This window comes from Pseudonaja textilis, chromosome 5 (genome assembly GCF_049901715.1).
Source record: "Pseudonaja textilis isolate UNSWEBS1 chromosome 5, rPseTex1.2, whole genome shotgun sequence".
NCBI classification, from domain to species: Eukaryota; Metazoa; Chordata; class Lepidosauria; order Squamata; family Elapidae; genus Pseudonaja; species Pseudonaja textilis.
In genome coordinates this window covers 41256963-41269127 of record NC_141994.1, presented here as the reverse complement: position 1 = coordinate 41269127, position 12165 = coordinate 41256963, and the positions used below count along the sequence as shown (strand labels likewise).

Here is a 12165-nt window from a genome sequence, read left to right as displayed (position 1 = left end):
TGATGAACAAATGACACTATCCTATTTTAAAAAGAAACAAATTAAGATGGATTCTCCCACATTCATTTCCCCTCCAGTGTCAGTATAATCTACCTGTGTGAAGAACAGCCATTAGTTGTTCTTCATGTATAGTGGATCAGGGATGGGTGAGTTTTGGTGGGTGTTTAAAATGACTGGATTAGCCACTTTTTAAGTGGGTCCCAGGAATGGAGGCATTCTACTCTTGCTACTACAGTCAGGCTACTTCTGAACATGAGTTTAGTATTCTTCTGAAAGACTGCTAATCCTTTATCCAAAAATATCTCACCTGATAGGCTAGGACACAAACATGGAGGACAAGATGGGTGAAACAGGAAGGAGTAATTTACAATAAGGAAATTCTGTTCTTGAGTATTGTTGCTGTGAAATGGCAATGCAGGCAGTGAGTGAGTCTGGCTAGGAACACCCTCCCCCACGTAATAAAAACAGGAGACATTTATTTAAATAACACTTACTGGAGACAGTATGTCAGTTGAAAGGTATTTGTTCATTTAGTGCTGAATGAAGCTTCTTCTGAGTCCCAGAATCCACTGCAATCATAGTAGCCACTAGACATTCTTCACCTTTTTGAGTTGGGAATTGCAGAAAAAGTGCGCTGTGAGGCTAACAGGCTTAGTATACTGAAAGCAATAAATCCTCCCAGACTTTTTCAATATACAATAAGTACGGAAGGACTATGCCTTCCAAAAATGTTTAATTCTACCTGCCCAAAACATGATTATTCCTATTCCCAATGTTCTGGGCTGAATTATTTCTAGTGTTGTTTGAAGAGCATACCTAATCAGATCTGATAAGTAAAATGCCTTAAAAACAACTACAGATTTTGAACCTAGAATGAAACATCCAATGTGAACAAAAATATAAAAATTTACCTATTCCCCGAAGAAAAAGATCAAAAGAGGTTACACATTCCAGCCAGCTGCTACAGAGGCTCCTTGCCAGTAATCTCTTCTGATGATGCACACAGCTGTTCTAGAATGGCTCCAACTGGACATATTCCAAGGCACAGTTGATCAAATTCTATCTTAGGTGAAATCCAAAGTTTCATGTTCTCTATAGGATTTAATTTATCTTGGTTGTAATCTAGTTTCCTCCCCTCCAAGCCTGGCTTTTCCACTGAGCATTCCAAAACAATATTGCTAACAATCTAAAAGATGAGACTTCATTAAAATCTCTCCAATGCCTGTAACAGAAAAGGTAACATTACCAGTTCCAGTAAACAATTCAAAGTTAGCGTAGATGGAAGGCAAGGCCATAATAAAGAGATCAAGCAATACTTCTATAGTTGCTAGGCAACCCTTTCTCCCAAATCAAGCTCATACTTACTTTCCTACATCAACTGTAGCACTAAAGTTTGCAAAGCTTGACAGGAGGAACAAAACTTTCTCACAGTCTGTTATATGCTAATTATGTCAGCTTTATATACAACATAAAATAACGCATAAACTGTCAACGTCTAGTTCATGGCCAAGTTCTGGAGGGAGTTCCTGTGGTCTTTTGGGTCGTTCCAGGGCCTTAGCTCGGCTTTTCACCCAACCACCAATGGGGGGGGACAGAGAGACTGAACGCCATGGTAGAGCAGTATCTGAGGTGCTATGTGAATTATCAGCAGTCCAATTGGGTGGACCTCCTGCCTTTCGTGGAGGTCCGAACAATAATGCTGTTCACAGTAGCACGGAACTAACCCCCTTCAAAGTAGTGAGCGGTATGAACTTCTTCCCAATGCCTGAATATCCAAGGGATTCCCCCTTATCAGTCCGATTGGATGTCAATGCTGAAAGCAACTTGGGAGAAAGTTTAAAAATCGCTAGCTAAAGCAGTACAGACTTATAAGAAACAGGCAGATAAACACTGAGCCCTGCAACAGCCATTCCAGTTGGGGGAGAAGACCTACCTCTCCACCAAATATTTGAGGTTAAAACTCCCTAGTAAGAAACAGGATTATTTGATTTTGTCCTATCTTATTTATACATTTAGTTTATAGCTTATATAATTTTGATTTTTTTATTATTGTAAGGTGCATAGAGTTATCTCAAGGTAAGATAGGTGGCCTATAAATATTTATTAAATATTATTTATACCATAATAAATATATTTTCCTTCCTCAAAATACAAATATTTTTCTTAGGATCCTTGTTCTGTAGAGTATAATGGGAATTAGAATATTATATATCTGTATTTTTAAGCCTCAGCAACTTTAACGACTTCAACTCCCAAAATTCCCTGGCCAGTTGTTGTAGGAGTTGAAACGCACACATTTTAAAATTGCTGAGCCTGAAAAGTGTTGCTTTATAGCAACATCTAAAGAGCCATAGATATCCTCCCACAACCAGCACACTCTTATCTGCTCCAAAGGGCCTTTTCCTATTTAGATCTATAGAAACCGCAGCACAAATATGCTGTGAAAATGCCATCCTCCCTCTCCCCAATTCCCAATATTCTTTTATTTCATTGATGCTCCATGAGTGTGGCATCTTTAAGTTTCTCTTAGCTGTACCAGTTTTAAAGTAGTATCCTCCCCCCCTAGTGTTATACTACTGGAAAACAGCTTCAACATATAAGAAAGGTTTCAACATGTAAAAAATCTACTTGACTTTTCTTAGAATGATGGAAGGCACCTGTAAAGATAATAGAGGTAGGATAAGATTGGCCATGGGGACAACAAATAGATCTTTGGCAACACAAGGGAAGGCTGGATAACTCAGCAGTGGAGAAAGGCCATGAATGTCTGTGACATAACAGGACCGATTCCAGAATAAACATGCATAAACATGGATTGCATTGATTCTAGAATTGCATTAAATCTTGCTTTCTTAGTAAAAGCATCATTGGCACAATGGATGTTTGTTTTTATGCTGTCTCCAACTCAAGAGCATTTCCCACTCTTCAAAGCATATCATGCAAGTAGCAATTCAAGCATGTTGCCATAGCAGCAAAGCTCTTTTCTTTTCCAGTCTGATCAAGTTTGAGTATAAAATCACCTGATACTATTACAGTACCTACTAACCACCTAAATTACCAGGACAGGAATAGTAACTGTTCTACAAAAAAAAAAAAAAAAAAACCACCAACAATATTATTGTACATTTTAGCAATTTGCTTTTTTTGATATGGGAGATAGTAAATCTATGGTTTTATAGTGAGACGAATTAAGGTTGGCACTTAGAATTTTGGAATCAAAGAAAAATCCAAGTTCTCATTAGAGAACCACTGCACAAATAGCAATATTTTAAGGGTTTTCATGCTTTGTCATCAGTGTTGGTGATGCTGTACCACAAGCTCTGTCCATTGGGTCACGCATGAATGTTGGGGGTGGGCTTGGCTTGCATCATGAGGTTGCTTTTGCCAGCCTCAGCCACCTTGACACTTACCCACAGACCCTGCTGTTCATGAATAATATTGAGCCACATGTTAATGACCTTTACTTTTCTTTGAAATGGAGATTGTTTCACGGAAATCCACACTTTTAGAAGTTTTGCTTTAGTAAACATTGCAATAATTGTAGAATTCTGTTTCTTTCTACAGTAGCTGATTTCTCTCTTCTGTACACGTTGAATTGGTTCACGACATACTAAGCAAAATCAAACAAAACATATTTGTACTCGTAAAACTTGGCTTATGATTTAGCATACTTAATAGATCTAGTCATTTGGGATTTATTCAATAAGCCAGTTAAGTATGGCTAAAATATGAAATATTTCAAATATGTTGTAATTCTGGTGACATCATGTTGAAGGAGAGAGACTGTCTATACAAGCTGGTTGTGTATATTCTCTCATACTGATATCATAGAAGGTTCGTCCATTTAATGCTGAAGCCTCCACAATAGCACCTAGTGTCACTGTGCCCATAGATTGCCTTTGGTACCCATGAAGCTTCCTGATATTTAAATAAAAATAAATATCTCCTTAATTTTTGTTTAAGTGGGGAGGTGGCCTGTTCCAATGCAAAACATCAGCCTCTAGCATCACCTACTTTTCAAGAAATACCTTTGGATCGCAAAATGACATTCTAAACCAGCTGGGTGACTTCACCGCAGTAAAATTCTTGGTTTCTAATCGAAGTATGCCAATGTGCCTTGAACCAGGATAAAGATAAGCAAAGTGATGGCAATAGGAATTATATAGGTGCATCATAATGATAAATATTTTCCAATAAAATTATTTTGCAAACAAGTCTACCGCACCAGGTTCCCAATTTTTCAAATATGCCCACCAGACAAAAATCATGGAATCTCCTCTGAAGGGGCCAGTGAACCACATATTGTGCCTTTTATAGATAAAATACTGTTAAAACTAATCAAGTCAAAGCTTTATTAGTCACAGACCAGCATAAATGATGTTAAACTATTTATCAGAATTGTTTTTCTGACCCCATTGCTAACCCTAATTACCCAGTGGCCATTCATCTAACAGCAACACACTGAAGCACAAAGTCAACCAAGTTTTAGTCCAGCAAGTTGTGTAAACCTTTAGTGTGTGCACAGATGGTTAAGTCAGCAGAAAAAGAAACGTTTTATGATCTATGCTGTGTACAGGCCCGTTTGGGTTAATAAATCTAGAGACTGGGTTTTGCCACACTCGGAGCCAAATCAAACCAGGCTGTTGGTTTTTGCTCAGAAGCAAGAATGAATTGCAACCAGGAGTCTCAGAGATAACTTTCCTCCCAAACTTGTATCCGACCCCAAAATCCAACCCCAGGAGGCAAGGGAAGTGATAAGCAGGATGCTTTCCAAGAGCAATTGCACACAGCTGTAAGTCCTTGAGTTACAAATTGATGTACCTTAGCCACCGGTGAGCGGGCAGGGGAGGCGCTGCAACGTGGGATCGTCCTCAGTCTTTTGCTGTGAGCTGGTGACGATCTTTCGGTGTAGTCAAGGCTCAGCGTGCCGGGTTTTTGCAGTGGGCCAGTAGCCACTGAGAGGAACTTCACACTCCGGGCTAAGCGCGCTGGTTAGATATGGTTGTGTAAAACTGCCCAAGAGCAAAAATTGTGGCTGGGAACGGTGGGAAGGGGGAAACAAGCACCGCCTGAAGGAAGTCTACGGTATTCTCGAGCCCAGCACCTTTGCATTAGTAATGGAAAGGGAGCCCGTCCCCAAAAGCCCGGCCGGCCTCACTTTCGTGCCTTTCTCTCTGACTGTGGGGATTATTTTGTGCACGTCGCGGGGGAGGGAGGGGAGGGATTGCATGCTGACGCTCCACAGCCAAAGCCCCGCCCCCGACCCGCCCTGCCGTTTGTAAAGCCCTTCGCTCCCGGGTTTCGCGGGTTGGCTTGTTCGCTGCGAATCTCTGCGAGGGCGCGTGTGGACCTGTTCTCGGGGGAACCTTCGCGTTGGCCCTTTGGAGCGTGTGGAGGACCTCGCGGGGCGCGCTGAGGAGGCTGCGGGAGCGCCAAATCGCTCACTTGGAGCTCCGGGCTTCCAGTCCGTCGAGGAGGCTGCTGCTGCTGCTGCTGCAGTCCGATAGACCCGCTCTGCTTCCCTGAGCCCACGGCGGCCCCCTCGACCCTCGGCAAGCCGGCGCTTGCTCCCGAACGAAGCAACTCTGGCTTTGGGAGGACCTGCCCTGTGTGTCCCACACACCTATGCGGGCGAGGGCTCGGGTCTCGCAGCCGTAGCCACGGCGGGCATGAAATGTGCGCTCCTCGGGCTGGCCAAATCTCCCAGCAAGAAATGCTCCGGTGAATGGCCGAGGAACGATCGGGAGGAGGACGAACCTGTCTCAGGCGTCCGGAGCCCCAGCCGCTGCTTGCACAGTATGCTAAGGAAGGTAAGTCTTTCCCCTGCGCTTAGCCCCTGGAGAGGCGCCGATAGCCGGCGGATTTCCCCGGACCGCGTTATCCCATCGCGTACCCAGCCTCCTCCTCTTACGTCCACATTTGGTGGAGGAGGCTGTTCTTCCACCCCGTCCTTCCCGACCAAGGCAAAGAAGCAACGCGGGAAGGGAAAGCACGTTTCTTGGACGGCGCCTTTGGAAAAAGACTAAATATATCGGAAGCCCCAAAGAAGGCGCGATCGCCGTCCTATCCCCATTTGAAGCGGAGCCTTTTCGTTAGCCTCGTAGGATTTTGTCGGATGCATATTGGTCGACTGTCTGCACAACCAGATTGCCCCAGAATGAAAGCAACATGCCTCTGTTTCTCGTGGGACCAGACAACTCTAACCGACAGCGTCATCTTCCACCTGTCCGCAGACTTATGCTTTCTTTTTCTATCAGGCATCAAAAATAGCCTTTTCCAACTGAGGCTGGCATAAGCGGTGCTGCCTGGTCGGCTGACTATGTTAGTGTGCTTAATTTGTGTTGACGAGAACTCCCTCATCTTCAACTGGATCTCCCCTCTATCACTTCTCCCCATTGTCACTGGTCGTGGAAATTTTGTCCTGACCTGCCTGTCCGCCCCCTTTCTAAATGGACCTCAACTAGGGAACTTCATTTTGTTTGCTTTTTCAAAAGCTGGAGAGTGTTTGTTTTGTTTTAAGGTGCCACTGATGGAATGTAGGAAGGTGGTGTTTCTTTTCTTTCTTAAGGGATTCACTAATGGAATGGTGAAATTGAAAGTGGCAGGTTTTCCTTCCAAGCCTAGATGTATAGAAGGATAGTACAATGATTCCTTCCTTCTTTCCTAGCCACCCACCAATGGATGCATCCAACAGGAGGGTGTTGAATATGAGAGAAACAGTGGATGCAACTCATAGAAAAGATCTCAGTTGAAACCACATGTCTTTAAAGATTGTCCACAGAAAAAAAAGCAGCTGGGACTTTTTTTCCCCTAGGCATGGGTGAACTAGTAAAGAAGAAGGGAAATTCAACACAGATAGTGTGCCAGGCCATCACTGGCCAAAAGGGACGAAGAGGCTGAAATCTGGATAATTTTTTTTTAAGTGGACTTCATTTCCAGCTGAAATATACAGAGGAGTCAAGCAGCTTAAGGAAGCAATGCAGAAACACCTTATATTTTGTTTAATATGGGCTGGTAGATATCAGAAGGCACAAACAACTTTATACCAGATCTGAGCTTCTCACTTAGCCCCTGTTTTTAGTATTTACTACTTGAGAGAGATGGACCCATATTCGTTGGGTTCGGCTGTTAGAATGCACTTCTTTCTGGATAATTATCCACCTAGGCATTTAGTGGCTGTTTTGCAATGAGCTTCAAATGGCTTCTTTCTCAGGGCAAAGATTTAATATCAGTATTCCAAACTATTCTGATTTTGTTTTTTGTTTGTTTTTAAAAAGAATATTTGGATAAAAATGTAGCTCCTTTCAGTATTTATGATGAAACTACAAGAAGTCAATACTAGCAGTAACTTTCCAAACCAGTTCCTTTCACCCTGTGTGCAATTATGCTTCAGTTCAGGATAATGAAAGATTTTATTGAGGTGAACAGCACCAATTTTGTATGCCTGCTGTGATCTATGGCCTGTGTAGCTACTATTGTGATTAAAACCCCAGCTTTAGTGCATGCAGTCTGAACTCTATATGTGAGATACCAGTGACTGTTTAAACAGCAGGAGTCACCTTAAGGCTGTCTAGGATGGATTCATATATGGACAATTTCCAATAGGAGCTATAGGGTCAACTTTGAGAATGAACAGCTGTTGTTTAAAACCCATAGCCTTATATTTATGTGTTTATTGATATGTCTTCAAAGAAAAAACAAAGTCCAGTTGCCTCTTGAAAAAGCATCTTTGGGATTTATTCATGTGCTGCATAGAAACACACAAACACAAACTGTTGGCATACAATTTTTCAACTGACACTTCCTGATCTCATATTTTTTCATTTACAGTATCCATAGTGGGATCTGCAATACAATACTACAGGTCAGGATTCCAGTTTTTAGGCTGTTTCCTCACCTCTCACTGCCCAACAGCTATCCAGCATTTTGTAGCTAATAAATATGGCCTGTTCTCAGTGGATTATTTGGGGATTGACTCATTACCTCCCTCCATGCCTGGTTTCTCATTCCTCAAGTCTTTTTTTATTCCTGCAAACCTCAAAGTCCTGCAAAGCATATGTATATATACCTCCCCCTTGGTTTTGAGTGGCCCCATTTTGGACACAACCCTATCATCTTTTAGTAGCTATGTTTTGTACAGTTTCTTGGCTATTGCCATTTTTTTGGCAAAATGATTGTATTAAAATTGTTTCAGCTGTTCTAAGCTGTTTGCATATAAATGAGGCAAAATATGGCTTTGCTGTAATGCTGAGGTCTTCCCTGAGGAGCTGAGACACTCAAGAAAAAGAGGCAGATGTTTTTGTTCCGTGATCTTGAGATAAAAGCTGTGCTGTTTTTTATGCAGCTATATATGCATTTTTTAAAAAAATGAAATGCATGTAATGAACATGTTGAAAGACCCCAAAATTGTTTAGGTTTCCAGAATCAGTTTGAGAATCTGAATCTATTAATTTCAATGGTGGCTTATATTCCAGTTATTGCATGGATAAGATATTGAATTTTATTTTTCTTCATCTTAAAACTTGAAGAAAGTTACTCGGGATAATACCAAACCAATATGTTCTTTAAATTATGCTTGAATCTGTAGGGTTTTTTGGCAGCAATTCAGAAGTTATTTGCAATTCTTTGTTTTTCCTGCCTTTTTTCAGTATAGCCTGAGGCCTCCCTGGAAGTTTTCCATCTAAGTACTAATAAGGTCCAGCACTGCTTAGCTTCCAAACCCAGATAATCATAATTACTCCCCTAATTGAACATTGTCCCCTTGTTTTGCCTTCTCTCTGTCCTTGTTTTTTTCTAGTTCTAACCAGGTTTAGAGACTCACACAGATTTTATATGCACAAAATTATCAAAAACAATCTAAGTGAATTGGCCTTCTTATTCAGGTTGAAGTCTTGAAACATTCCCAACCTTAATGTTCTGAAGTGATAATGTGCAATATTTTTTCAAAGGAAGAAATGTGGGATGAGACCTATTAATATGCCATAAAAATCATGTAAGGAATTAGAAATAATTTTTAGCTACAGAATAATAGCAGACAAAAAGGTTGATATGTTGGCATTTTGTTGAGAAGGTTGGTACAGAGAAATACTCTCAAACATTTTATCATAGCAGCAGTTATTCAGTATGTATGTACTCATATTTATTACTTTATGTTCTATGTTGCCAATTCTGTTTGAAAAAGCTGAAATCTTTAGAAGTTATTTTTCATGGGCATAGCATCAAGTATTGTTAAAAACAGTCTACAATCCAGTTTAAGATTAGAGCTAAGACATAAGGCCTAATAACATGACTGGCCTCCAACATATGCATCTATAATTATAACAAATGTCCAAATAACAATTCAATTTGCATAAAGAATTTATACTTACACTGGCAAAGGCACATAGAAAAGAAATAGTGCAGTTAAAAATAGTGCAATTAAATCACTCTTGAGATGCAATTCTATTTTTAAAGGAATATATAAATGTAATTTCAGAGAAACCTAGCCTCAAGTAAGTATATGCATGGTTCAAGACTTCTAACTATAATTTATTAGAATCACTACAAATTTTGTGCATCTTAAAGACTGATATTTATTGTAGCAGAATCTTGGAGATTGTAATAACCTTTAATAAATGTATAAAATTACAGGATAAATGACTTCATATGATATGACCCTGGAAGTAGCATTGAATTGTAGACACTCAAAAATGGTGGCTGCTTCTGGGATTGTACTATATGTCCTAGGAATGGAGCAGCTTGCTGCTTTCTTAACATGAACTGCACAACTTTCTAGAGTGTTTGGTTAGATCCCAGGAATGGTGGACATCAAAGTACATAGCCCAAGAACAGAACGCCCTGCTCTCCTTCTCTAACCTGAATTGCAGAGATTTTCCGAAGGTAAATGAGAAGGAGGGTGTGAGTCATAGTGGGTTAGGAACCAGGCCCAAGCCCTGCATGTACCGGGTGGGGAGATAGGGAAGCTAGGCAGGGGGGGGGCACTGCAGCATCCCTGTGGTTGGGCATAAGAAAAAATGACTGCAAGACCCCTGCAGCAGCATATCTACAGAACCGGGTCTTAAGTTGCCTTTGAGGAATCCACTATAACTTGTATTTAGATATACCTTGCAAATTCTATGTTATATTAGCACTGGACAGTCAAAATTATAGAAGTTTAAATGAAGGTTATCCTGTACAGTATAAACATTTTGAAAATCATGGAGAACTGTTTTGATGTGAAATCTGATATAGAAAAGTTATCAGTTTTATGTTGGGCATCAACATGTTTCATTTTGTCCAACCACATTATTAAAATTTGCTTAAAAAGTAATTCTTGTTTCCTCATGAGCCATTTTGGAATCTGCATATTTGAGACCCTTTATAAATTAGAATTTATTAGTGTTCAGTTCTGTTGGCAAGTATAATTTTTTTTCTGTTGTGGTTTCTAGGGAGTGTGGAATATGGACTGTATACTGTATACTATAAATCAATTGAAAGGATTAATTTATATTTGTTGTACAATTTTTTAAAATTTAGATATTGTTTGCAAAAAGGCTGCTTGGCATTATGATCATGTTTAATGTGTAGGCAGGCATGGGTTAAATAAATGCAAGGGCTATAATTTTAGGATTTCAGATTAGCTAATAAGAAACCTGTTATCAAAAATGGAGAACACCAGCTACTTGTAATTGAGACAACTGGGTTTGTTGTTGAGCCAAAATAGGTTCCTAGAAATAGTCTTGAGAAATCTTTAGGGTGCTGTCATTATACAGCAATTTTGCCTGCATCTTCTATTTCTTGAATAGCCATGAATTATTTCACTACTATAATATCAGAGATGGGAAGATATTTTATTTGACTACATGAGTTATTGCTCATTCTAAATAGATGCATTTCATGGTTTTAAATGGAGGAAAACAAGGCATTTAATTTTTAATTAACGATGTTAACATAGAGTTAAAAAGGAGCTGTTACGATAAGTAGTAAAATAGTAGAAAGACTGATATTCCCCCCCCCAAGACATAAACAGAGAGTTGACAGAAACATTAGCATAGACGTACTCCAACTGTGTTCTGTTTCATGGTTTTTGAAATTCAATAGTGTTCTCTTTCCTTAGTTGATGGAGTTTAAGAGCATTATTCATTTTGCAGTTGTCTTCTGATGTGGGTATTCATTGCATAAATAAAATAACATGATTAAAGGTATTTATACCAATAATCTATTAAAGCATACTTCTAACTTAAACCATAAATGGGAATTCATTGTGGGAATTATATCCATTAATATTCCCTTAATGGACCCTAGTCATTTATTAATGAGAATTAAATTGTCAACTTAATAAAATTAACCAAAGTATTAATTACTTTATATAATTTGTAATAATTAAATTACTGTTTATTAAATTTGGGAACGAAGAGGATATCATACATAATACTTCATCCCCTTTTCCAATGCTGAACAAATGTTAATCTATGCTTGAAATTTATATATGAATGCAGGTAAAATTCTCAAGGGACTGATAATTTGTAGATAATCCAATTCAACAATACTTTAAAAAAAGTTTCTGGGATTCCCTGCTGTCACTAATTGAACAATTTAGTTGTATATGCATGATTTTTTTTAATTTCTTACTTGCTTCAGTTTATCTGCTATTTCATTGCTGAAGACTCCCAGCAACTTACAAGTACCAATATAGAATTAAAACATGGAAAAACACAATATCTCCCTGGCAATATATTCATATTTAATTACAAAGTAACTTTTTCTAAAGTGCTAAATAATATCAAGTAGTTTTAAAATTGTCCTAATATACAATGCATTATATAGCACTCTGGGTTATCTGGATATGTGTATGGAGGTGTCAAAAATTTCAATATGGTGATTGTAGCTGTGTGTCTTAAAGCTCTGCTGCTTCACAGTTTTGATTGCATGATAATAGCTGCCATTTTCACTTTTTTGACTTCCTTCCCTGTGAATATCACTCGCGGCACTCCTTTTAAAAAGAAGAATGTTCTCACATTTAAGGTACATTTTTTAATATTTAGGATTAAGCAATAACAATTACACTTGATATTTTGATCCCTATGTTTGTCAGTGTTGAAACTCCTATATACAGAACCTTTTTGTCAAACTTATACACTTACATTATAAGATAACTGGAATAAGTACTCCCTTGGTTTAACCTAA

General features: G+C 39.2%; 1 protein-coding gene across 1 annotated transcript in view; it reads left to right on the top strand.

The window, feature by feature from the left end:
• The first annotated feature begins 5398 nt into the window (after positions 1 to 5398).
• The window catches only part of TMCC3 (transmembrane and coiled-coil domain family 3), an 81174-nt gene continuing 74407 nt past the window's right edge, over positions 5399 to 12165 (top strand). Inside the window, exon 1 of the mRNA XM_087934600.1 lies at positions 5399 to 5810. Coding sequence (XP_087790726.1) covers positions 5670 to 5810 — 141 coding nt within the window. The 5' untranslated portion in view covers positions 5399 to 5669. The remainder of the gene's footprint in view (positions 5811 to 12165) is intronic.